The following is a 26,535-nucleotide window of genomic DNA, read 5'->3' on the forward strand; positions in this document are numbered from 1 at the left end:
GCTGCAGGGTTTAATTCACCTAGTTTCTAGTTCCCAATTCCTAGTCCTTCACATATCCAGGATCGGAACACCGCTGGCATAGCAGTTCCAGACACACAAGACTCCTTCTGAGAAAGCCACACCGTGATAACCTGCTGCGCTCAGTGACACTCAATTAGCTGTTGACAATAGACATTACAACACAATGGCACGCTGCCAAACTTTCTCTAAATGCTCATTTCTCATTAGCTCGATCGTCAGCTTCTCAACAGATCCAAACTTCGTTTATTTCATTAATCATAACTACTACCTTTGTTCCCTTGATTTTTGCTTCTTAAGCCAATCTAAAATTGTTATTATTATGATTATAATTATTTTTATCATTAACGTACTAATATTAAAACTGGGTCCAAAAAATCTACAAGTAAAAAAATGATCAATTTTTTATTTTTTTCTGATCTTATTGCACGCCTCGTAAGCGAAGCGTTGAGGTCATGCTCTACTCTCGATATTTCAAAAAAAGCAGTTTTCTCGAAATTGTAATTGATTTTTGTTATTTATATCGCACTTACAGGTTAATATAAGTACACTTATATCAAGTCAAATAATTTGTCATGCACATAAGATATATTTCAATAACAATTTTTTTGTTTAACATAATAAATAATAACATTAAACATAATCTTTTTATTAGTCGAAAAAATGATTGAACCGGAATAATTTTTTTTTTTATTATCTAAAGTAACACACTTATGATTTTCTCAATTAATATGAGCGTTCAATTCACTGTCGTTGAATTATTATTTATAAAAAACTAATATATGACTGTGGATTTTTTTGTATATTTATCTATACATTTTATTATAGTATTTTTTTCCTCACCTTAGAGTTATGGCGCCACTAAACCATAGCAGAGTTTTCTGTTTTTTATTTTGCTTTTTATCTTTTATTTTAATCAATTTTATTATGAAAAATGAGATTATGAGGCGTGCACTTTTGGATTTTCCAAACTTTTTTTTCTTTTAAACTTTAAAACTATCAAGCGAAAAATTTTAACGACATATTGCCTTAAAGAAAATTGAATGCTCTACAAAAAAGGTCTGATTGAAAATTTTCGCTAGATAAGCCGTTTTCATGTAACTGGGCTTTGAAAAGTCGTCAATATCAAGCAATATTAATCTGTATAACTTACGATTTGATTTTTTTAATTTTGGAATTTTTTTACTAATGAAGAAATAAAAAATTAGGGAAAGTTGATACATCTATTTGAAGTAAATTGAATGCCCTTTAAAAAAGGTTTCTCAACTTGTTTTGATAAATTGAATCCTTCAAACGTTATTCAATGTTTAAGTGAAATTTTTAATGAATTTTCCATGTTTTGCTTTCGATCCACTTTTTTCAGTTGATGGAATTTAAAAAAAAAAATAATTTTTATTAAACAATGTATAATTTTGGTGTTCTAATGTTTCCAAATTGCAATCAGATCCACAATCATGAAACACAATAATTGAACGATCTATGAAAATTAAATACAGAGTTTAGTTTCGTAATGATCAGCAGGCAGATTTGTTTCTCCAGGAATCTTCAAACCGTAACTCTCCTTTTGGTCCTTTGACGAGCCAAAAAGGGAGGAAGAGAGACACAAACACCGGTTCGTACTAATATAACCTGTAACATACATATGTGAGCACTGAATCGTGGCACGCGTATCCAAACAGCCGAACAACACAACACAGCCGATGAAGGTACACGTACAACATAATTGCATAGTCACGATTAATAATTAGACGTGCAATTGGGCGTCAACCTTTGGTACGCGTGATTCGATTTATCGGATTGCGAGACCCGGAATATGCTCGAGATAGAGCTGGAGATAGTTTGTAGAGTCGGGCCGGGTTCGCTCCGGTTAATATATCGATTCTATCGGCGTCGTCCCGTAAATGTCCAGCGGGACGTTCTTCTCTCTGTCTCTGTTTTGCTATCGTCTCTCTATCTTTCTCTCTGTTTGTATCTCTGTGTTTCTGTGTGCAGCTTCTCTCTGAGCTGGAGCTGCTGTAGATATCGGGTGCTCGGCTCTTATGCAGAGATCCAGAGATCCAGAGAGCCGCTGACCAGTCTCCGAGGGATCTCTGGCACTTTGAACACGCGGGGTACCTCTTGCTACGACACTACGAGTCACGAACACGCGCGAGACCAAACCAGCTTTGGGATGAGTGACGGCACGTTTGATTTGTGGATAACCTGTCGCTTCGATACCGCATCCACAAACACTTGCTGTTTTTAGTTGCGGGTTTCAAACAGTTCATTTTTTTTTTAATCTTTAGAAACATTTTATAATATCGTCAATTTTCAAAATTTATTACAAGACTTTCTACGAATTAAGAAGACTTGATCATTATTTTTCTAATTTTATTAAATGATTTTTAGCGCTTCAATCTACAGGATCTTTCTCAGAGGATATTAAATTTTCTAAAAAAACTCAAGTTCAGTTTTTCTGTCGGAAAATGTAAAAAAAAAACAAGATTTTTTGGTCAAAATACGACTTTAGTGACAGGTACACTGATAGAAGGATTTATTAATTTTTAATAATTTGATTTATTTGAAGACAATTAATTAATTTATTAAATTTTAATAAATATTTTTTAACATTAAATAAATAATAATTATTAATAGTTAACAAATATTTATTAACAGTTAATAAATATTTTTTTGAGTGAATTTGTTTCACTTGCAATGTATGATATCAAGATTGCTTTAAATAAAAATCATCTTTATAAATTATTTACATTAATTATATGACATTATAATAACGTTTATTGTAAAATACCAAATTCTATCACAGTTCATAATTATCTTTTATATTTTTAAATATTAAAAAGGTTAATTTATTTAGTGAATTGAATTATTATCATGTATTTCAGCTATACGATTATAAAAAGTGTCAAAAAAAAATTGCTATTTTTGCTTTTTATTTTAAATAAATATTTGTTAACAGTTCACAAATATTCATTAACCATTAATAACTATTTATTAACAGTTAATAAATGTTTGCTAACTGTTAATAAATATTTATTAACATTTAATAAATCGTATTTAATAAATAATTTATTAACTGTTAATAAATATTTATTAAATCCTATGATGTTAAAAAAAATCATTTATTAACAGTTAATAAAGCTTATTAAATATAAACAAATCCTTCTATCAGTCTAACTACCAAAATATATGACTTGACCTCAATTAAGTATAAATACTCTTCAAATAATGTCTTATTATCTTAAAATTGCACCAAAATCTATTGCAGTAGCACTAAATGCCGCTGAGTAACAGAAAGTTCAAAAAGAAGTCCTAAATTTGATAAATACTTTGAATGAAATAATTTCATAATTAAAAAAATTAAAATTAAGGGTTGGAATTTTTTCTCAGCATATAAAATAATAATAATGGCCATAAAAAATTTTTTTCACAAAAAAGTATTATAAATTTCAATGATCCATTATTCATTTCACAAGAATTTATCTTGGTCTTGTTCTTAGCTCAGTAATATTTTTCAGCTGCCAATATTTGTCTGTTTCGCGTCACCGTTTTGATGCATTCCAGAGTAAGCTGCCAACCGGGATATTAAGATGAGAAAACAGTTTTTCTTGGCACGAGTTGGAGGTCACTCACTAGAGGCCCTCGTCTGCTTTCTCCTTTTCAGCATAGAGATAGAATGGAACGGGCTTTTTGGCCTTTTATCTTCGCGTCATCGTTCTTCACTCTGGCATTGTTTAGCCGGGTTTTTGCTCTTTTACATGCACTCTAGCAAAGTTAAAAAATACTTAAAAGCTCTCGTTGAATATTTACTCGACTATACTTAACTTAGCTCTACTCTAATGATCGTTACACTCGGCATCCTCCTTGTTTTTATCCTTATTCTTATTCTCGGTTCACTTTGCTGCACCGGATGGAGGGTAAAAAGTTCCACCTAACTTCGGTCAACCTTTACAGAATTCTCACGGGAGCGTCTGGATAAAGATCGATAGTCCTTTAGCTTGGTTAAATTTCTAAGCTCAACTCTATCCTGGACCTTAACGCGCCGGCTAAGTCCATCGATGAATCAAATTCTCAGAGGATGCTTTAAAGCCACAAATCCTCGTTGGTAGCCTCCGCAACTTATACTTATACCTCTCTGCTGATAAAAAATAAAATAAACCCCTATCCGGCGATATGAGATAAGAGGAAGTAACCAAAACAACAAAAAGTATAAATATTAAGGAAGAGAAAGTGCCCGATGGTCGTATCCGATCAGAAAACAAACCAACAAACTGAAAGAAAAAGAAAAAAGCGGCTAGCTAGATACATTTCTCGGTAGTTGGAAGCAGAGAAAGGGCATAAAACAAAGAAAGTAGGTTTCAGTGGTCAACGGATCCACAAACATATCTGTATAAACTTGTTGGTCACGGAAAAACAACCGGATAATGAATATATGTTGACTTGGTACACATACAACGTGCAATCCACCGCAAACTTGAAAAAATAAGAATGTTATTGGTTTATCTCGTTCCGGAAGATATGAAAGCTCTCTCCAGTTTCACTCTAGTTTTACTTGACCACTTCCAATATCCAGAGTTATCCGCAAGCCCGATGCCTCCCAGCTACTCCCGGCTTCCCGTAATGCTATTATTGTTGTTATTATTTTCCTATCGTCGGTCTTCTGTGCTATTAAATCACATAAAACACAACTACCGTTTGAGTTGCTGTGATTTTGGCCAGACATCGACAAAAAGCTTCGACCTCCAAGCTTCTTAACGAACCATTAAGTCGGAATTCAGATTAACTAGTTTTGACGTTGTGGCTGAGAAATAATAACATTGAGAGTGTTTTTAGTTAATACTACACAGAAAATAGAATTTAATTGAACCAAGAAAATTTTAACTTCCCGAGTTGAAAAAATTAACTTAAATGAACTTAACTGCTATACTAAAACAATTGATTTAAGCTCATGTAAGTTCATTTTTTCGACTCGGGTTAGTCTATAAGTATTCTATTGAGTCAAGTAAATTTATTCGAAAGTCCAGAATTTTTTATTTCTGTTCAGCTGAATTCAATAAATTTTTTTTTTTCAATTATTATCAAAAAATTTGGATTGAAAAAATAAATATTTCGTTTAAAAACAAATGTATTTGTCGATCAAACTAAAAATATTTTAATTAAAAATTACAGGACTTTAATTTATACACTGATAGAAGGATTTATTTGTATTAAAAAATATTTGTTAATAGTTAACAAATCATTTATTAAAGACCACTTTTTAGTATTAAACACGTATTTCTTAGTATTTAAAATGATTTGTTTGTATTTAATAAATCTGATATTCATTTATCAAATATTAATAAATTTTTTTAAATACTAAGAAATATTTATTAAGGATTAAAAAGTGGTCACTAATAAATGATTTGTTAAATATTAACAAATATTTTTAACTATAAACAAATCCTTCTATCAGTGTAACGTTCTTCTCTGCTTTGAATTAAAAAATAACTACTTTATTAAATTATTTGAAATGTTTAAATCAAAATATAGATATCTTTTCTTTTTGTAATTTACCAAACTATGATTAAACTTTTTACAAAAAGTAGTAAAGCTCCAACAATTTAAACTCATCCAATTTAGCATCCAAAAAAAAGTGCATCCCCAAAAAAGTATCCTCCACTGGTGAATAAATAACCGAACGCAACAAAGCACTGAACATAAATATGTAAATATAAAAACACAGTCCCTCTCAGTCTGAACTAAACCGAGAAAATCCCCAATACCGTCTCAATTATCCTCGTCCATTGTCATTAACGTGAAACTCCTCGATAGTTTTGTGAAAGCCAATTTGGGTTGATTGCCGCTAATAATACTTATCCGAACTTTTTTCGCGTGCCTTCCCACCGGCATTTGCCGTACAGTATTTCTTCTTCCAGTTTCCAGCAGGCCATCGCTGCATTGTTTTTTACAGTGATTGCGCCATTGAAGCAAATCGTGGGAATTAGCGTAGGACTGGCGGCTAGGCAGTGAAAACTGAATTGGAGTTGTGGGTAAACGAGGTCGCCATCACCCCCAGGTATTCCTTGGTGGCTGGAACATTACATTTACCTCGACGTCTCCAGCATAGAAGCAGAAGCATAAGCATAAGCATTGCTCCATATCTAGTTCTCGTTCTTGGATTTTCTCTTTTCTCTTAACGTGAAATCGTAGGATCTCAATTTGCGGAGAAGCTTGCAGAGCGTTTTACTAAATAAAATATTACTTAGAGACCGTTGTATAGAGAAGTGCATGCATCGCTGAAAACTGGCCGCGGCTTTCTCAACTTCCTTCTCCTTTTCTCCTCGCTCCCTTTCAATCTCTTATCTGGAACCTTTTCCATCCGAGCGATCTTTTTCTATCTTTGGCTCACTCGCTCGCTCTTTATGCTCACTCCCAAGCAGAGAGCTTTTACATAACCCTCCAGACCTCGCTTTATACGTTATACCTCATCGCTCCCTTTACTTCATGGCATCAAACTCTGGCAATAACCTTTATAATCAAGAGTTTTCCCTTAAAGTACGCGTATGTGAGCCCAATATCCCACACTACCTCCCCAATATCTCAATTTCTGTCGTTCTATATCTCTACGAGCTTATTTATTTTTCTTACTCTTGTACAGTTTTTGTGGAGCAAACTACAGCTAGAATTTTAAATTGCCAATATTTTATCTCCGGAACCGAAAATAAACAGACAAACAATATAAAAAGAAGGATAATGGAATAAACTTTAGATTTTTTAGTTCTTTTCCATTAGGATTGTCCAACTACCAAAGTGCACTTTCTTCTCTCTTATACGGAAAACTAAGTTACGAGAGGAGTAGTCATTCGACAGGAGCCTAGCTCGCCAAATTGTTTTAGAACTCTCGATCTTCATCGAAAAAAAAGTTTACTTCTGATAAATAGAAAAAAAAAAAAAACGCGAAAATTTTACGAAAAAACTACTTCATCGTTTGCTTGCTCTTCTTTTTACATTGTTTCCGTGTGAAGAGTTTTTTAAAGCTACAAATGAGTCGCTAAAGTGCTTGATGGGCCTCAAATGTTTTAAGGTTCTCTCCATTTTCGGCATTTCAATGCACTCGCTGTTCCTTTTACGGCTGAGCTTTTTTTCAATAAAAAAAAAAATTTTTGAGAAGAAAAAAAATTAATTAAAGCTAAGTGCGCCCTCGAGAAACATACTTCAATAATTTTTGTTTTCAAAGCAGAATTATCGTAACAAGTAGCTTTCTTTACGTTTAATTTGTTGTTATTATTCACAAATTCATTTTTCCGGGGCGTTCTTCGGGAAAGTTACCTCGGGACCATTGAACCCTTAAATGAATATTGCCATGATAATTATTTGTTTCAAGGATTGAATAAAAAATTCAAATGAGTTTCCGGAAGGCAAGTCAAAAAAGTTAAGCTTATATATAGATATATATTTTTATATATGTATAGAGAGATCTGAGCCAAAGGAGTCAAGTTGTGGTGGATGAGGGAAGAGCGCGGAGTTTCAAGCTGATCCATTTTCTATGGCCGAGAGTGCCCGCTACCGAGGGTATACCAGAGGAAAACTTTGATCTCGCGTTATTACGGTCTCGAGGAGTTTCAACCTACAGCTCTCTTTCGTAATCGAATATTGCTGCAAATGAAAGCGATTTCTTTTTCCCGTAATAATAATAAAAAAAATAAAAAAAAAAAAAATATGGATGAAAAATCTAAAAAGAATAAAAAGCTTAAATAAACAAATTAAAAAACAAACAAGTGCGCTGACAAAATAAAAATACATTTCAACGAATGGATTTAATAATCTCAAAGAAAGTTTAAGTGGGCGCCAGAAAAAACTCATAATAAAAGTTCAGATCTTCATTTAATTAAACGAATTTGTACGACTCTTTTTAATTCATTATACCTCTTGTGTCTTCAATACAGACGTAAATATATTTATTATTATTATTAAAAACATCACCCCACCTTAGTCTTATTATTTATCATTATTACAACGCTGCTATCATTTTGTCCTTCACAGAGCCGCTCACCCGTTCAGTCTCAATGGCTCCGATGCACAAAAACCGCTCGATATAATCCAGTACATATATTTACAGTGTAGTATGTTTGCTTAATTAGACGGTAATCCATTGCCGTCAGTGTTCGCGGGATATCGTGACAATTTAGCACGATTGCAGGGCAGGAAAAAAGAAAATAGCAGAAAAAGAGCCAACAATTGTCCTCTCTTTTGGCTAACAAGTGGGCGCCATAAATAAAACCGAGTCATGACTAGTTTCGCGCATGCCTTCCCAAGTGACAACTCGCTGTTTTTAAGCCGAGTTAATTTCTTTTCGTTGGGCAATTACATCGCAATTATAATTGTAAACGGAGTTAAATCTACGGAACACGTAAATCGTTAAATAGACTCAGTCGTTACTCAGTTTAAATATGTCGAAGCAATGAAAATGTTGGAGCGAAATGAGGGGTAACTATATCATGAGACGTAAGCGAGCTCGTATTTCATCAATAGCTGGTAGACACATTATTAAATCCGGTAATAGATGTACCTGGTAATTTAAGTACCACTAGGTTCTCTAATTCTCCTTACAATTTCTGCATTATCGAATTGAAGCAATGATAAAGATAAAAGAGACGAATCTGCTAAAGCAAATATTTTTAATTTAAAATTTCCGTGACAATGGATTAAGAGTAAGTAAATTCACTAATAATTTTGTTGTTCAACTCACGATTACTCGGGTTTCCCCCGAGTTTATCGTAAAACTTCTCGGTGTATTCTTAAAGATTAATTAAAATGGCGTTCGCTGTCTTAAGAGACGTCGTTAGAAGACAGAGGGAACGGATGATAATAATAGACGGAAATAAAATAAAGAAAGAAGATAAACTGCTCAATAATGAACCGATCGTTTAAAACAAAGAAAACACTTTAGGTGAAAATACGAAAGGAACTTTATAATTATTCCAGTTCGTCTTATCCCGGATGTTTTTGTTTTAATTTTAATATGCATCTCCATCTTAATCTGAATAAATAAGGTTGTTTAGTGGAGCACAACAATGCCGGGAGACATTTAGCATAATGTTTCGATTGTCATCTGGAAATTCGATTTACCCAACAGTGACAATAAAAGGTGAAAAAAAATTTACGACTGTACGGAAATCGTTTTCCTGGGACACACAAAAGCAAGTGACTATTATTTCGCGTCATATATACGAGAATGTTATCCAATATCCCCGAAGGTGTGCTGTAAAACGAGCTACTTTTATAAGATATCAAAACTATAACATCAATGAACACACAATCTAATGTCCTGCTCCTTCCGCTACACGCTATCTACATCGAAGCATTCTGCATCGGGTGGATGTGAATGTGGGTCTGGACCATCAGCGCTGGTAACTTGTGTTATTGCCGTGAGATACTACCGAATGCATTGCCGATGTCTTGATCACATTGACTCGAGCTTCAGAACTCCGAGGGCCCTTGATAGTTTGCTCAAGATCAAGTATCGAGTATCGCTATTGAAATGGTATCCTGCGAAGCCAATCGTGCTTTATCAATGAAATACTCCTCAAGTAATTGGTATTTACTTTGAATCAAGTCCTGTAATACACTACATTTCGAGCCACTCGTGACAATTAGCCGCTAAGACTAGCTTCCTGTTATCGATATCGATATCTTTGATGCCAGGGACCTGATTAGTGTCAATTAGAACGTATTGGATACAATTTTTAATTTAATTTTTTTCTTAAACTATGATTGTTCTTCTTGAATTTCACCAGTTATTGTTCAAATATTGAAATCATGAAGGAAAGTATCCAAATTTTGATCTTTAATGTTAATTATAAGTCCTAAAAAAAATTTCTTATATATTTGTACATCATTTTTTGATCAAAAGTAGTTTTTAAAATTTATAAGCTTTCTAGTTTAATAAAAAAACGCCATTTTTCCAAAAATTGTGTGATTTTGAAAAATCAACAAAATGCAAGGATAAACTTAATTTGAAGGAATACACCTGACTTGCGTTGACCTCTTTTGCATTAGAATCCAAAAGTAGTATCTCTTTTCCTACATGACAAGTGTACTCAAAAGTAGCTCAAATCTACATCTATATATATATATATTTAGATGCAGAAAAAGTTCCATTGAAATTCATTCATCCAGTAGCTCTTTTTATGCATTGAGCCACTCACTCTTGGCAATACTATATACAAATGCTTCTGAAATATATAATAAAAAGCGTAGAACTTTCCTTCTCAGCATCTTCTCCTTCATGTTCCCTTGCTACGGATTTCTTTCTTCTTAACTCCCAACCAGAAATTCAACGGATTCGTATTGCGTCCCTAAAAGATATAAACCCGAGAATCCGTCAAATTTTACATTATAAGAATAGTGAATAATACTCGGGCGAGCATAAACGTTAAATATTGGACATTTCAAACGAAAATGCTGGGGTTTTGATATTCCCCAGACAGCAAGAGAGTTTTGATGATGTCAGCGGTGATAATAATGGGTATTTAAAAGTTAAATGGATTAGTTTGAATTAAAAGGAGATTTCCATACCGGTTACTAGCAAGTGCCAATAACGATGATTAACGTCCTGGACATGAGCTGGATAGCGATGCATAAATTCGGAAAAGTCTCTCTCTTTTCCGTCCCCTTTCCAGGGTCTGCAAGGGGTTGGATCGTGAGACTGCAGCCACGACTACCGAGTAGTCTAGCAGAGACTGTAAGTAGAGTAGCTGGAAGCCCTGTGGCTCCAGGTCTTGGATCGATAGCCCATTCGTATGGTAATGTAAGCAACTACCGGACCCGTCCTCGTTCTCTGTCTTCAGAAGCGCTCACTTACCAAAGAGGTGCATCGTCCAGATCTACGTAAGAACGTAAAAGACCAGGACGCAAACTACCACCATTCCTGCGAGTATGTGCACTGAAAACCTTTCACCCTCCCGTTGGAGCCCATATCCGTGACAGAGATGCCAAACCGCTTCAGGAAACAGAATCATATGATCTATGGGATGAAACACTGGGGTATTGCTTTCCTACAGGCAGATTCACGTTGGAATCGCGGGGTAAGGTGATAATTTACCCAGCCTAACGGATAAATCAACTATAATTCGCTGAAGAGAAACCGGAGCTTGTGGTTTCCCACCTCCGGATGGACAGGAGACAGTTGACCGGGGATTCTTGTTACATTCAGTCATTCCAAATTGATGGATTATCACCGTAGTCTACTGGATAATTCCTGGGGTGGATATGCGTCTGTGTAAAGGGAAAGAGGGAGGGGCGGAGCTACTCCACAGGGAACTTACACATTGACAACGGACATTGATGGAACAGGGTCTAAACTCGAGGCCAGGTACAGACAGAGCGTAAGGAATTATTAAACCCGAATATTATCAATACGCTAAACTACGGCTGATAAATTAGTAACAATGCTTCTGATATAATGGAGACTTGGACTTGGATGTTGGAAGATTTCCTGGGAACTTTGGCGGAACAATTGGCGCAGCTGTATCTCAGTCGAAGTTGTTGCTGATCGGAAGAGAACTTCGGAAGAAAACCCGCTCACTGGATCTGTTGTAGGATTCAGATGTTGGGCGAAGCTTCTGTGGAGTTTAGGGCGAATTAAATGATGGTTAGGTTGATGCTTAGGAACCTCGGGAACCTCGGGAAAGGGAAGGCAAATTCATAATTCATAATAAGCGGGTTTTGTCATCATTGATGTTGAAACCTATTAGACCGTAACTATGAAATGAAGTTATCGTATAGTAAAGTGCAGGCTAATACTGTTAACGTACACAAAGCATCAGCGCCGGAGTATCCGTCCGCCGGTAATAGTAGTAAGTTTTTGCTGGTGAAAAGGTTGTTGTTACTTTCACTTTGTTGCTGATTCACATTGACAAGCTTTGTCATTTTGTCCTATCTGTGACAGCAGAACAAAGAAACAAACAAACTCGATTCCCTTCCAATTACGGCAAACTCTTTTACTAACAATCGAAACTATTTCGACGAGGTTGTTATTGTCATAACTCCAGGGAAGTTTATTGCTCTTTGTTACTGTTTGCTGGCTAGGTGGCGTGCTTATTTATTCGCAAAAGATTTATTTGGAGAAAAATAATGATTTCTTTTCTTATGAAATTAATTTAAAGAACAGTTTGCAATTAGTATCAGTCATATTCTGAGAAAGCGACAGTGTAATGTGTGCTGAGTGTAGCGCAGAATGGTATTTTAGTATAATTCGCAAGACACCCAACAATCCCCAGCAATTTGAGTGGGAAATCTGATTACGCGGCACACGCCCGCTTGTAAACTGGATCCGTAAAATTAATTATCAGAGCTCTGTTTCTGAGCAAGACGCCATTGAATGAGACTAGATTTGGTAATATGTATGTAAGTATATATATTCCAAGAAACAAACCTTCAAGATAGAGAGGATGAAAGCACGCGGGTGGATGTTACAAGAAGAGTTTTCGGCGCTGTGATGAGCCGAGGGTAGATGCCACCCTGTCAGGTTTAGTGATGAGCTCGTCTAGCTCGTCTATCTCTACTCACGAGTACCACGGAACTGCTGGTGTGGTATAAGTATAAGGTGGGTTGTGGGTTGTGGATAGAAGAGCTAAGTCTCTGGAAATTATACCCCGAGATACGGGCTGAATCTAATGTCTTACCGTTTTCACCAGGACAGCTCAGCGCCAACGCTGGGTTTTAACAACCGGCTTCAGCCTAACGATGCAAATACGCGGGTAGACATCAACCCCGTTGAATCGACGATGACACGTTTGGTAGTCTCTAGACTGAGATGCAATGAACCAGATTATTATCCAACTTTAGTTTCTGGAACAAAAAAATTCTTAAATGGGCTAACTGAAAAATTGCTTGTTGAAGTTTGGAATTTAAATTGTGGACTAGATATTGAAGATACGGAAAAATTGGAAGAGCTTTTTTTGTAAAAAATTAAATTTTCTACAATAAAAAGTTTTTATTAACTTTTTTCTATCTTATTTTTGAACCAAAATTTGAATTTTAAAAAATTAATCGTAGTTTCCTTAGCAATAAAATATCCATCTGGTAAAAATAAAAAGAAACTGCTCTTACACCGAAGGGCTACATAATTTATTACACTTTTCAGTCCTCCAAGCGCCTTTTAGATGCAATACCCCTAATGCTTTTTCTGCGCGGTATTCACTGCCCGGAATATCGTGTTGTCTCGCGATCAAATGATAACCCCGTTGTAAAACGAAACTCCTCGTGGTATACATAACGACAACGCCGCTTGCGGATAAGAATCGCTTGCCACTTTTGCCGTAGGAGAAAACGGTAATTATTATTGCCAGCCGCGTATATTCATACCTTGTTTGAATTTCGAGTTCAATAGACTACACAAAATTTAAGAAATAAAATAAAAAACCAAACCAGAACAAAAAGATTGTTTTTTGCTTTTGCTAATTTTTCACCAATCGATCTCTTATTCTCGGAAAGAAATTGGGACAACGGTTATTACATTAAAAGCCACTTAAACTCATGCTTACTTTAAATGCATTGATAATTAATGTAAGTTTAAAATTGATCTTCCCTCTTAGCGATTAATAATACCTATCTCTATTCTTGGTTCATATAAAAAAGTGAATAAAAGTCCGAGTATAGTGGGACAGATTGAAATGCAGCGTACTGAGGTCACAAATTTCGACGAGTATTTACCTAAAGCTATTTTAAAATAATATAAAAGTAAGCAGGTCAATATAATAAAATTTTAAAGCTCCTTTTCCATTTTATATTCACCGTCTGTGCAGTATTCGGTTATTTCAACTTACAGATCAGACATTATTCAAGCTCGCAAGAGTGCTTCCAAGAGCATCCTTTGCCTTTACATTTCGCTGCTTATTTATACACATAGACATAGACACAAGACATATAGATTTCCTGATATACGAGAAAGTGCCGAGGAAGGAGAAGGGAAGGGTTGAGTTGTCTATAACATAAAAGCGTAAGACGTTGAGCCAAACAGAACGTAACTTAGAGCAGCAGACAGATCTGTAAAAATTTATAAAAAAAACAGTGGATCCAGTGGAGTAGGATGAGCTGCTTGGAAATCAGAACCAAGAGAATAAATCAACATTCCTTTGTCAGAAGTTGCTCTGCTTTCTACTCTCTAGCAATATTTACTCCTCAAACTCCTTCTGGAGCTCTCGCCGTCTCTTTTACTCGAACTGAAACTCCCAGTCTTGATATTCCTATTCCCCTGGTCTTGTTCTTATTGTACTTGCGCTCAAACGAACTATCTCGGCTCTTAGTTTATGGATATGAGTTTTCATCCGAGAGACATCATTTCATTGTGCATCTATTTATGCGTGGAATCCGGCCCACCGATCAACATGACATATCCGGTTCAGGAAAACTCTAAAGACTAATTCAACATGAAACGGACTTGTCTTCTTGGATATAGTTATAGGTCGAGGCGAAGGTATAAATGTGAATTTCTTACTCCTGCTACGGTTCCTCGAACATCGATAACAGGAAATAGCGAAGAGTAGCAAGACAAACATGACGTAGATGAAATTATACGACTCGACGATTGTACATTTGATGCTTGCTCACCCGTCAGCTTTTTTAGATTAATATTGGAAAAGTGTGTCTTGCTTTTAGAGCTTACTTTCAATCTTTTTTTTTTTTTTTTGGTGTAAAAATGGTGATAACTATTGATTTTTTTATATATATGTCTAATTAATCAAATCAGAAAAATTTTGTACCATAAAATGGGGTTTTATAGTTAAAATTAGTGTCATTAAACAGATTTTGATCCTAATTGGTGTCTTTTGATGGTTTTAAATATTTTTTGAGTGATATTTAATCTATTATATGAAATTTTTGAAAGTTTGTTCTGATAAATTTGATTAAATTAGTTTCAAAAGCATCCAACTGATGTATAATACGTAAAAAAACATAAAAAATAACTGCAGATTGCTCGTATTAAATTATTAAAACAATAATTTTTGTATAAAATTAATAATAATGCTTTATGAAGACTAAAAATAGCGACGACGATAATAAACATAGTTTAATAACCCAATTACCATAAAATGCAGGCAGCACTTAGCGACAATTGTGAAAGAAAAATCAAAATTTCATTTATAAATACGGGTGTAAATGTTGAAGGGTAAAATAAAGCAAATAGTTTTTGATCCCCGGGGCTTTCCACGGTCCACCGGGTTAATTTTTAATCCCGGGGAAGGCCGAGAGTCGATTGGAACTTTCTCGGCAACATTAACTGGCAATTGTCAGCGCTGGCAGCTAGTAGACTGGTCCAGAGTTCAGAGAACAGGGAACAGACCACCCTATCCTGTTCATTGTATCGTTGTCCGGGTTTCAGTTACGAGTTTGGGAATTTAATACCTCGATGCAATTTCCCGAGTATGGACACCGACATCTCCGGCGTGTTCTATGTGATGTGTAGGTGTTAATGAAATTTTTGAATCGGTCTTTTCTATTATTACCATTCCTCATATTTACATACTTTAAGCTTAAGCTTTCTCTTTCATTTTATTTTATATTGTGATAAAAATTCAAATTATTATCCGGACAATTTTTTATTATTTATTGGATTAGATTTTCCACCTGAGCAGGCATTCGATAATGCGAAAATTAATCTCCCGGGTAGAGCCCCAGGCGAAAAATAAAAAAACCATAAAAGTTTATGATATTTGGAGGATGCAATCCCAAAGTTTGGGTTTTTATGTACGAGCCGAACCTCACTCGAGGTGTGTATTTTCCGGGAGGAGGTGTCAGAGGAATGCGGTGATCAAAAGGCCGAACTAAACAGGAATGTCAAGAATGTCGGCATCATCATCTGAGCCCTGAGATGGATAAAAGTTCGGAGGGTCGTAGGGGACTTGAGGAATGTCGGCTAATGTCTGGCCGCCCACAAGGGACCACCCGAAAACAGAAAAATGGATAAGGGAGAAAATAGAAGAGGAATAAAACGTATGGTCGTAGTGAGTGCCCGAATGGAAATAAAGGGACCGGGAATCGTTATGTTGGCATCAACTAAAACTCACATCCTTGATCGTTATGTTCTGGGTAGAAGGAGAGGATGAAGTAGAAGTTAAAGGTGTAGGTGTAGGGATATACTGAATAGAAGGGAGCTTCTATTACAGAGAATATCGAATAATCGATATGTGGAAAAATGTAAGCCGAGCAGTCATCTGCGAGAATCGAATTCCGAGGGAAATGCCCGAAATCAACATTGCACGCCAAAGCTCATCCCTGAGCTTCAAAGGACTACCAGGGGAGGGAGGCACCCCTTCAGTCAAGGGCTCGCGATTCGATCGCGCTCGAGTGCATGCGACAGCGGGCCTCAAGCCAGAGTTCTTTGCTCAGAGCAGAATGGAATGGAATATAATAGAATATGAATTAAAAAAAAAAAAAAGAGGATTGTTTAAAGTGTCGGATTCGATCCTTTTTATTATTCATGATTCATGATTATGATGATGATGTGATGGGAAAAAATGAAAATGTAAGAAGAACTTAGTGGAGTATTATGGAGAGCTGTGCACCCAACCGTTCCATATTTAAATAATAATAATAATGGCGAAAGTGTAAAAGCTGGCTTTGTATCAAAGAGTCACCTTTCACATATCGAAGTCGGGCTTTTAAAACTCCCACGCTGATGATTGAATTCTAAGGTGACTGATTTTCTTTTTTGAAACGCTCTGACCCGACAATTTTTATTTTTATATTTTAATATACTCATGCACTTGAAGTAATGACTTGCTTCGTGGGTGGAGATATTTCTTGGGAAATAATTATTAAGTATTTTTCAAATATTTGATAAATTGATTTTGTTGAAAATTAATATGGAAAAAATATTTTTATTTTGGAAATCTATTTTATATTTTAATTTTTTTGAAATATTTAGTAAAATAAATTTAGCCCAAAAGTTTCTAATCTTTAGCTAAAAAAATAAATTTAATTAAAAAATCTAATCTTGGTGTTAAAAAAATTTATTTGGTTCAAAAATTTTTCTAATTGATCCTAAATCTAATATTTATATTCTTTTTAAACAAATTAATTTTTTTTTAATCTGATAAATTTATTTCAGTTCTTCAAACAAGTTTTATTTATTTAACTATTGCTAATTCTCGTTTTTTTGTCTTCAAATTTTTCCTGTCCATATCGGTGTCACTGTATGGCGCTTTTAATTTTTTGTCCGTACACAAGTTATCAATTTATTCATAAATACTGAACTACATATGTGAAAACAAAAACAGAACGAATGAAATCAAAATAACCAACGTCCATTAGCAAACGTATGCGTTTGTGTTAGTATTTACGGGAGTATGAGTCGTACCCTATTGTTTGTTTATACATATGTCGATATATATATGTATATGTAAATAAATGAGTGATACATATATTTATTATTATACATATCTATATGAAATCGTAGCAGCAAACATTGTAGCGTATTCACCTCGACTGCGGTATTTTGGATCAATTAACTAATGGACTAATGGGTTTATGGGTGAGGAATTAACAGACACACGAATGCATTGTGCCCAGTTTTACCCCTCTTTAGAATATATATATATATATATAACATTTACTATACATATTTTCCATCATAAAGTGCTTAAATGTTTATTCTACGCTTCAAATCACAGGAACAATAATTTTCCATGTGGTAAATAACGATAAATTTATCTGAAAGACTTTTTAAGCGTTTTATTTTTCTCAAAGAAGAAATAAAATTTATATAAATAAATACTTGGGTTTAATTTGTCTTGGCAATTCTCTGGGTTGCTTACAAATCATTACCTGCGTTTACACACGAGTTTCCTTCGTAAGGTAAACACGAAATTTAAAAGTTTGCCGGTTTATTTGTTAGATTTTTATTTTTTTTTTTAATTAAATCATTTTTTGTCAGTGAACTCTCAAGATACTTGTTTTTTAAATAATATTGATAATTATAATCATATTTATGGAGTAAGAGCTAAATTTGGAGACTACAAAGTTTGTAGAATGACAAACAGACGCGCAAATATTGGCTGTAGAGGCAAAAAGATTTTTCATCAAAGAGCTGCGTGCTGAAATTTATCCCTTAATGTAAATGAATTGGATATATTGGTTACTACTTGAAATACTCGTGTAAATGTTTGCTTCAGGCTTTAATTAGTTTATTTTCCCGATCGATACATGTAATATCATTCGCCCGAAATAACATTTTGCTGTTTGTTTTATTATGTTGACAGCGTCGGTTTTTATTTTTAAATAAAGGTGAAAAATTTTTATTTTTGTTCCAACTGTAACAATTTTTTTTTTTGTTTCATAATATTAGTATTTAATTTTTTATTTGATGTCTGAGAGCTTTCAATTAAGCAATTTTCTCGACGGTCGAATTTAGTTATTTAATTTTTTTTATTAACGAAAAATTTTTTATTTTTAATTTTGAAGTAATTTAATTTTAAATTTATTAAGAATATTAAAAATAATAATGTCAATATCAATTTCATTTGATTTAATTTTAATAATGAAATTTTTATTTAATTAATTTGTAAAAATTCTGAAATATTTTTAGTTTAGTGAGTTTAATTTATTTTTATTCATTTAACAGAAACTTTTCTATTTCAATTAATTATTAATTATTAGTATTTTAATTCTTGATTCATTATGAATATTAAAAACAGTAATGTCAATTTTAATTTATTAAAAAATTTAATTATATTAATGAAATTCTTTTTTTTAATATATTTCATTGGATTTTATTATTTATAAAAAAATTTCACCGTCAAAATAATTAATTTTTTGTTAAATTTTTAAATAGCTAGAATTTTTATAAAAAAATTTAATTAATAAACTTAAAAATTTTTTATTTTATATACCAATATATCATGAATTAATATAACCCAACTAATTTTTCGCTTAATTTTCAAGTATTCAATAAAAAAATAAACAATGAAAAATTTCTCTCCCTTTTTTTCTTAACTTAGAAATTTTTCCGTGTGAAATTTCATTCCTTGAAAAATAATTTCTGTCATTTTTTAATTAAGTACTGTTTTTATGACAAATAATGTAAATTACCCAGGAGAAATTTATTTTATAAATGACCCAGCGATAAAACGTCAGAGTTAATTTAATTATTTATGAAATTATTATTATTAAAAAAAAAGAATATTAAATAATAGAACAGAAAAAAAAATTTTTTCATCATGATAATTTTAATGAAAAACATAAAAGGTCACGATATTACTAAACTGCATATATATATTTCAATTCATAAAAATATAAAAGAAAGTAATTGAAAAGTATGAAACATTATTATAGAGAATTTTTTTTTCTGCACAGTAGGGAAGTTATTAAATAAAGGCTCAGTGCTTTAAATTGTAAAGGGTACTTTTTTCTTTTGACAAAATGTACATGTATAAAATAAAATAAAAATGGTTTGTAAAATAAAAGCAAGAGCTGAGAAAATTAATATTCTTAGCGTGATGGCAAAACTTAAGAAAAAATATAATAGGAATAGTAATGACTGAAAAAATTACAATATTCGGAGCACGTCGGAGTCATAAATGTTGGGAGAAGATCTGAAATTTACTCTGAAATATCAATAGAACTATGTATTCGTCGGTTTGCGTATATATATAAGATATAGTTATCTTTGAGGATGAGGAAAGGTAAGTAAGTGTATGTATGTATGTATGTAAGAAGATATATGAATGTAAGACTTAGGCGGAAGTCAAACAATCGTGTCCTTCATACTTGCGGATAAAGTCCCCTCGGATGAGTTTCTCGCGTGACACATCTGCATCCCTCGAGAAGTTTTTAGATCCTCTTCACGGTAAAGTGCGTATCGTAGACGTGACTTCCGACCCAAGAATATTCTCATGCAAACACACATACCGGTCTATTGAATATGAGGAACCGAGTTCCGAACAAAGTTGTAAATCATTGCCCGAATTAAATTATTATTCTGTTCTGTAAATTGCTATTAACTCTCAGCTCACTCCGAATTCGTACGAGTTTACAATCCGTTCACGGAATATTCATTGCGGCACTTTGACGAATAGTCTATAGTTATTTTTTTCGTAAAAATTATTCTTTTTTATTAATTTATGATAACTTTAAAATATTGAAATTTATCATGAAAAAATTTTTAATGTGGCCTGATATAAATTATTTAAATTAAGGCATATAAAAAAATTTTTTTAACAAAATAATAATCATTCATGATTAAAGAATTTTTGGCAATTACAGTGTTTGTGTGGAAAGCTTCAAAAAGCCCAATTGTCAGTACAAAATGTTAGTGTCTAGATATCGTTAAGAAAAATGTCACAGCCAGGACGAAAGACGTGAGAATAAAGAAAGAATGAAAAGAAAAAAAAAAGTAAAAAGAGATCTTGAGGTCGCTACATGTGGAGATATGGACAATAACTGTATTGTCAAAGTTTTTGTATGGAGCTTTTGACGCTGAGTTTGCTTTAGGCAACTTGAATAGCGGGATCTTGGGATATGCTGGCTATTTCTATTGTTGAGTTGTTATTCGGTGATGTAATTGGCATCAAATCATCGGTGTAACAGAAAAGTTACTAAACAATAATAAATTCCGGCGTTTTTGGGGATAAGTTTTAAAACAAAATTAGTTTTATTTTTAAAAAATTATAACATTTTTTTTTAACTAATATTTTATAATAAATTCTTTCAACAGAGAAATAATTTTTATAATTAATTTAACGTTAAACTTTATTATTAAACCTCCGAAGACTGACCCCGAGAAAGTTTGTTACTGGTAAATAAAGTAAATGTGTTATTTAATTGAAATCTCTTGTATTAAATGTATAAAATGCAGTAAGTCGTTGCAGAAGCATTTAAAATAATAAATATTTCCACAGGGGGTCACGTACCAGCAGTAGTATCCTGCATAATATGGTCAGACTGAAACCCGAGACCGGGACACTAGTTTTCTGTCCTTCATCTGCAGAGTACTTACTCCTTTGGGAATAATACACACACATATATATATATACCCAGTAATCCTCGGTGGCGTTTTTCGAGAATAATAAAAACGAACAAAAAGTTTAAAACTTTCTGCCCCGAATGCTAATAGAAAAATAAACGGATGAAAAGTTTTCTTCCGATGGACTAAATCTTCTGGGCGCAGACCGTACACTTTAATTTTTATCTTCTTTCTTCCCCTTCTTTTTATTTTTATCATTTATTTTTTATTTTACCTCCTGTTTTTATGTTTCTATTTTTATAAACATCCTGAAAAGGCTTTTCCATTTCCGGACCGTGAAAAATGGTAGATTTATGCCAAGAGTTAATACAATCGTGAATAATTGTGTTTCTGTTTATTATCTGTTGCAGCGGACAACGTCCCAGTGGGGTTCCCAGTTATCACTCAGTCCCCCACAACCAAAGTTGTCGAGATGGGGCACAACGCAGTGCTATCTTGCACAGCCATCGGCTCGCCACCTCCTATAATTTCCTGGATTCGCGATATGGTCCCTATCAACACGTCAAATCATCGATATTCTGTCCTAGACTCTGGTAAGTTTCACATTTTATGATTTATTTCAACTATTCTGTTGTAATATAATTTCGGGTATTAAATTGTAAAAAATACCTATCGTAGCACAAAAAAGTCACTAAAAGCCTTCTCTTGTTGATAGTTCAATAAAAAAATTTTTCTTCCAAATAGTATCTATAAAAATTCCACGTCAAAGTATTCGTAAAATTTTAATATCACAAGCATGAATCGGGAAAAGTACTATCACCTCGAAAACTCATTTTTCATGGTATTAAAAAAAATTTTTTTCTCTTGTCCCTTTGTTTAATTATCCAAAAAGTAGAATATAGGAAAAAATTTTGAAAAAAATGACACTTTAATTTCTATCCTTCCCGGAAAAATGACTAAAATTCAAATGGCTGTAGTTTACTCAAAAAAATTAATTTTTGGAAACTTTTTCCTTAAATCTACTTTCTTTTATATCTAAAAAGATGATAGTGAAAAAAATTCCGATAAAAATTTCAAAAAACAAACTTTTCAAGCATAAAAACAAAATTTTTTTTTCTAATTTTAAAGAGTGTTTTTTATAAGAAAAAAATAAAATTATGAAATAAATTTAAATAAAAATAAAACAACCTATTCTGTCTTTACACAGACGGCTAGATGGATATCCAACCACTGTAATTTGATAAAATTTAATATCTTAAAGTGCATAACAGAGCAGAAGCGGCGAACAATAAAAGTGTCTGAACGCGATTCGAAAAAATGATCTGTACATAAATAATTTTTTTGCTTATTACATTTACTGGGAGCGTAAGTCACTGTCACGAGGCGAACGTGAACGGCGATGATCGAGTGGTCACGCGATACGGGACGTACAACATCCAACATATCTATCTTGTTTAACGCAATTCATGTCTCACCACCCACTTCACATACTCTCTATAACTGCCTCCTGTTAAACTACCAAGTAAAGTGTCCTCTACACTCTTTGCATTAACTATATCAAGTGTTCTCCATCAGCATATGATAATAAAAAAAAATATAAATATTGTACATGTGTACTGACGATGTTATCAAAAGTGGTTGTAAAAATATTCATACTAGTTTTTCTATATGAAAATGCTCCTCGATTTTAATCAAGGATTGACATTCATCAAAGGACCGAATTGTAAACTAAAACGTCCTTAAATTGTTCGAATAATCGAGTCTGTTGAATATCTGCCGCGGTTGATTGAACAATCAAGTGGCTCGGTTGGTACTTAGAGCGCCAGCGAGGCAACTAATTGGATATAATGTAAGAGTTTACTTCTCCAAAAGTCCGTAACCATACTTGTAGTCGATGGTCCGTAAGATAATTATCAGAACAAACTAATTAAACATATTTATAGATCGGTTTTATTTATTTAGCGAAAGGAAATTAAACAGTTTAGTTTTTTTGATAATGTTTACAGAGCAAGTGAGCTCATTCTCGTTTATTTTAATTGTCTGGTTTATATGAAACAACAGATTTTGCACTTAAATCCCATTTATTCAACAGTGAAATGCTAATTCCCTAGGTATTTTCCTAACTAATAAATATTCATCGGCTTTGCTATCCAATTCGTAATTTATTTACGATCTTCTGCTGTTTCATTATTGGTATTTGACTATTGGTAAATCATACTACCGTAATTATGCAATCCTATCCCAGTAATCATACACAAGTAGTACCTATATCAAGGTTATTATTCGCTGAAACATAATAAAGGGTTTTATTTTCGACAGAAAGTCATTTATTGCAATTAAACTGTTAGCGGATTTATTTGGGTAGTTTTGAATGGAATTTCGAGGGATTTAAAGTTAAAATTGAGCTAATATAATTTAAAAGCACCAATTATTGATACTATTCGAAATTTAACGGGTATTTTAATATTTAACTAGCAACCTTGCAGTCACTATGTGACTGCTGTAACTTGTGATGTAACTTGTCAATAGTTCACAAAATACAAGGTCGTTTCTTAATTATGTTAAATTGCACTGTACTTTCTTAAATATTGACATTTTTAAAGATATAAGCTCATCCCGATGTTACACTCATCAAGAGCTTTCATTTGAGTACCCGTATCAATTTTTCATATATTTATATATATATTATATATATGTATATATGAAAAATATATCAAAATGCATGTGGGTACTCAAATGAAAGCTCTTGATGAGTGTATCATCGGGATGAGCTTATATCTTTAAAAATGTCAATAGTTCACAAAATACAAGGTCGTTTCTTAATTACGTTAAATTGCACTGTACTTTCTTAAATATTGACATTTTTAAAGATATAAGCTCATCCCGATATTACACTCATCAAGAGCTTTTATTTGAGTACTCACATGCATTTTTATATATTTTTCATATATACATATATATGATATATATAAATATAAGAAAAATTGATGTGGGTACTCAAATGAAAGGTCTCAAAGAGTGCAATGTCAGGATGAGCTTATATCTTTTAAAATATCAATAGTTCACAAGATACAAGGTCATTTCTTAATCATGTATCTAGAGATAGAGAATTTTTGAATGCAGCTTAAGTACTTATCATAATAAATTTACTATCGGTGAGAATGATATGAAACCTTGAAAAGGCACAAATTCAAGTCAAGACCTTTGCAATGACACTAAATTTCACTAAAAAAATCGATTTTATCATATGAATATCCTGGACACAAAATTTTTCTTACTCGCTTAATAATATAGATTAATTTTTTTTGAGTGTAAAAAATTTTTATTTCGTCAAAAAAAACAACTAAGTCGAAAGTTTAGAGGTTAGAGTTCCGGCATTTCAAGAAAAAATGAAGTAAGCAGTAAATCCCGAGTTACTAGCTCCAGTAATTTTTATCCTTCCCCAGGCAACTCGTAACGGACAGTAGCAATTTCTGAGTTTGTCGTAAAGAAATGCTTTGGTGGTCCACTCCACCGGAAATAAAACCCTATATTTGAGCCTGCGTTCGCCGAAAAGAATTACATCCCTGTAAAAAGATTCCCGAGGACATGCCCGGATATATGGCCCACGCAATTCAGATCGATCGGGTCAGGTCAAGTGGAATGAGAACAAGAACAAAGCTAAATTTTCTATCGAAAAAAATATGCAGCGAAATGAGAGTTGACGAGCTAAAACTAAGATCGCCAGCCGACTACTGATAACGCGAGTAAACTAAAACTAGTAAAAAAGGCACTAAAAAATTAAACTCACTATAATTCAGAGTTGGAGGCAATCTAGACGTCATAACTCGGGAGTAGTAAATGTTGAGCGCAATAGTTGACAAGCATCTCACGCAGCTCTAACTTCTTTCGCGTGTCTTCGACCTGACCCCCTTCGATATTCATACACACCCTCTGTTCTCTTTTCTTTTTTCTTTTTTCTTTCCTTCCCTCGTCTCTATGTCCCTTGTCCCATAAAATATCTAATGTAATGTATTACGAAAAAATAAAAAGTGAAAAATGGCGTCTGGCGTACGTGTGCTAGGGACGCAACAATGTGCATGAGAATAAAAGTGTAAAATATAACAGGTGTGCTCTTACTTCTTCATGCTGCACCCATCTTGAGTCTTCGCTTGAATATTTTCAGCCACCATCAAACGTAAGTTTCGTTAAAATTTTGAAAAACGTCTACGTCTGGCGCCTCAACATCTGCCTGAGCTCCATCTCCCCAAGGTCTATCTTTCACTCGTATACTTAGAAGCTCTTCTTTATTTTCTCTGGGGTGCTATCGTCCAAGAATAATAAATAAAATACATTTATTACACATTATATATTGGAGATGAATAAATATTTTTGCTTTTAGAATTTTTATTCATCTTTGTGCGAGCTTAATAATTTTTTTTACACTTATAAAAAATTTATTTTATTCAAAATAAATCAATTTGAAGAATTTTATCATTTTAAATTAATAAAAAAATTTTTTACTTAATAATATTTGTTAAAAAATACTAACAACCTTGCAGTCACTATGTGACTTCCGCGACTTGTGAACTATAAATAAATAAAATTTTCCTTTATTAAATAATGACTTTTATTGAATTGCACTATACTTTCTTAGATAATGACGTTTTTAAAGACATAAGCTCACCCGATGTTACACTCATCAAGAGCTTTGATTTGAGTACCCACATGTATTTTCATATATTTTTTATATATACATATATATAATATATATAAATATATGAAAAATTGATGTGGGTACTCAATTGAAAGGTCTCGATGAGTGTATCATCGAGATGAGATTATATCTTTAAAAATGTTAATAGTTCACAAGATACAAGGTCATTTCTTAACTATCGACATTTTTAAAAATATAAGCTCATCCCGAAGTTACACTCATCAAGAGCTTTCATTTGAATACCCACATGGATTTTGATATATTTTTCATATATACATATACATGTATGAAAAATTGATGTGGGTACTCAAATGAAAGGTCTCGATGAGTGTAATGTCGGGGTGAGCTTATATCTTTAAAAATATCATTAGTTGACAAGATAGCAATGTCAGTTCTTAACTATTGATATTTTCAAAGATATAGGCTCATCCCGATGTTAAGCTCATCAAGAGCTTTCATTTGAGTACCCACATGCATTTTGATATATATTTCATATATACATATATATATAATATATATAAATATATGAAAAATTGATGTGGATACTCAAATGAAAGGTCTCGATGAGTGTAATGTCGGGGTGAGCTTATATCTTTAAAAATATCATTAGTTGACAAGATAGCAATGTCAGTTCTTAACTATTGATATTTTCAAAGATATAAGCTCATCCCGATGTTAAGCTCATCAAGAGCTTTCATTTGAGTACCCACATGCATTTTGATATATATTTCATATATACATATATATATATATATATATATATATATATATATATATATATATATATATATATATATATATATATATATAATATATATAAATATATGAAAAATTGATGTGGATACTCAAATGAAAGGTCTCGATGAGTTCAATGTCGGGG

General features: G+C 33.0%; 1 protein-coding gene and 1 long non-coding RNA gene across 17 annotated transcripts in view; one reads left to right on the forward strand and one right to left on the reverse strand.

Annotated features, from left to right (window-relative positions):
* Positions 1-25,258, reverse strand: part of LOC123268865 — a 172,187-nt gene extending 146,929 nt beyond the window's left edge. Inside the window, exons 1-3 of one of the 2 annotated variants that reach the window (XR_006510312.1) lie at positions 25,079-25,258; positions 24,301-24,302; positions 12,681-12,846 (exon numbers count right to left, since the gene is read on the reverse strand). This is a non-coding gene — a long non-coding RNA (uncharacterized LOC123268865). The remainder of the gene's footprint in view (positions 1-12,680; positions 12,847-24,300; positions 24,303-25,078) is intronic. The other variant, XR_006510313.1, reaches the window with a different exon arrangement.
* Positions 1-26,535, forward strand: part of LOC123268858 (tyrosine-protein phosphatase Lar) — a 162,885-nt gene that overhangs the window by 106,343 nt on the left and 30,007 nt on the right. For all 15 annotated transcript variants that reach the window (XM_044734260.1, XM_044734261.1, XM_044734263.1 and 12 more), the window contains one exon: positions 21,370-21,552. In XM_044734260.1, the coding sequence (XP_044590195.1) occupies positions 21,370-21,552 (183 nt within the window). The remainder of the gene's footprint in view (positions 1-21,369; positions 21,553-26,535) is intronic.

Source organism: Cotesia glomerata, linkage group LG7 (assembly GCF_020080835.1).
Source record: "Cotesia glomerata isolate CgM1 linkage group LG7, MPM_Cglom_v2.3, whole genome shotgun sequence".
Classification (NCBI taxonomy): Eukaryota; Metazoa; Arthropoda; class Insecta; order Hymenoptera; family Braconidae; genus Cotesia; species Cotesia glomerata.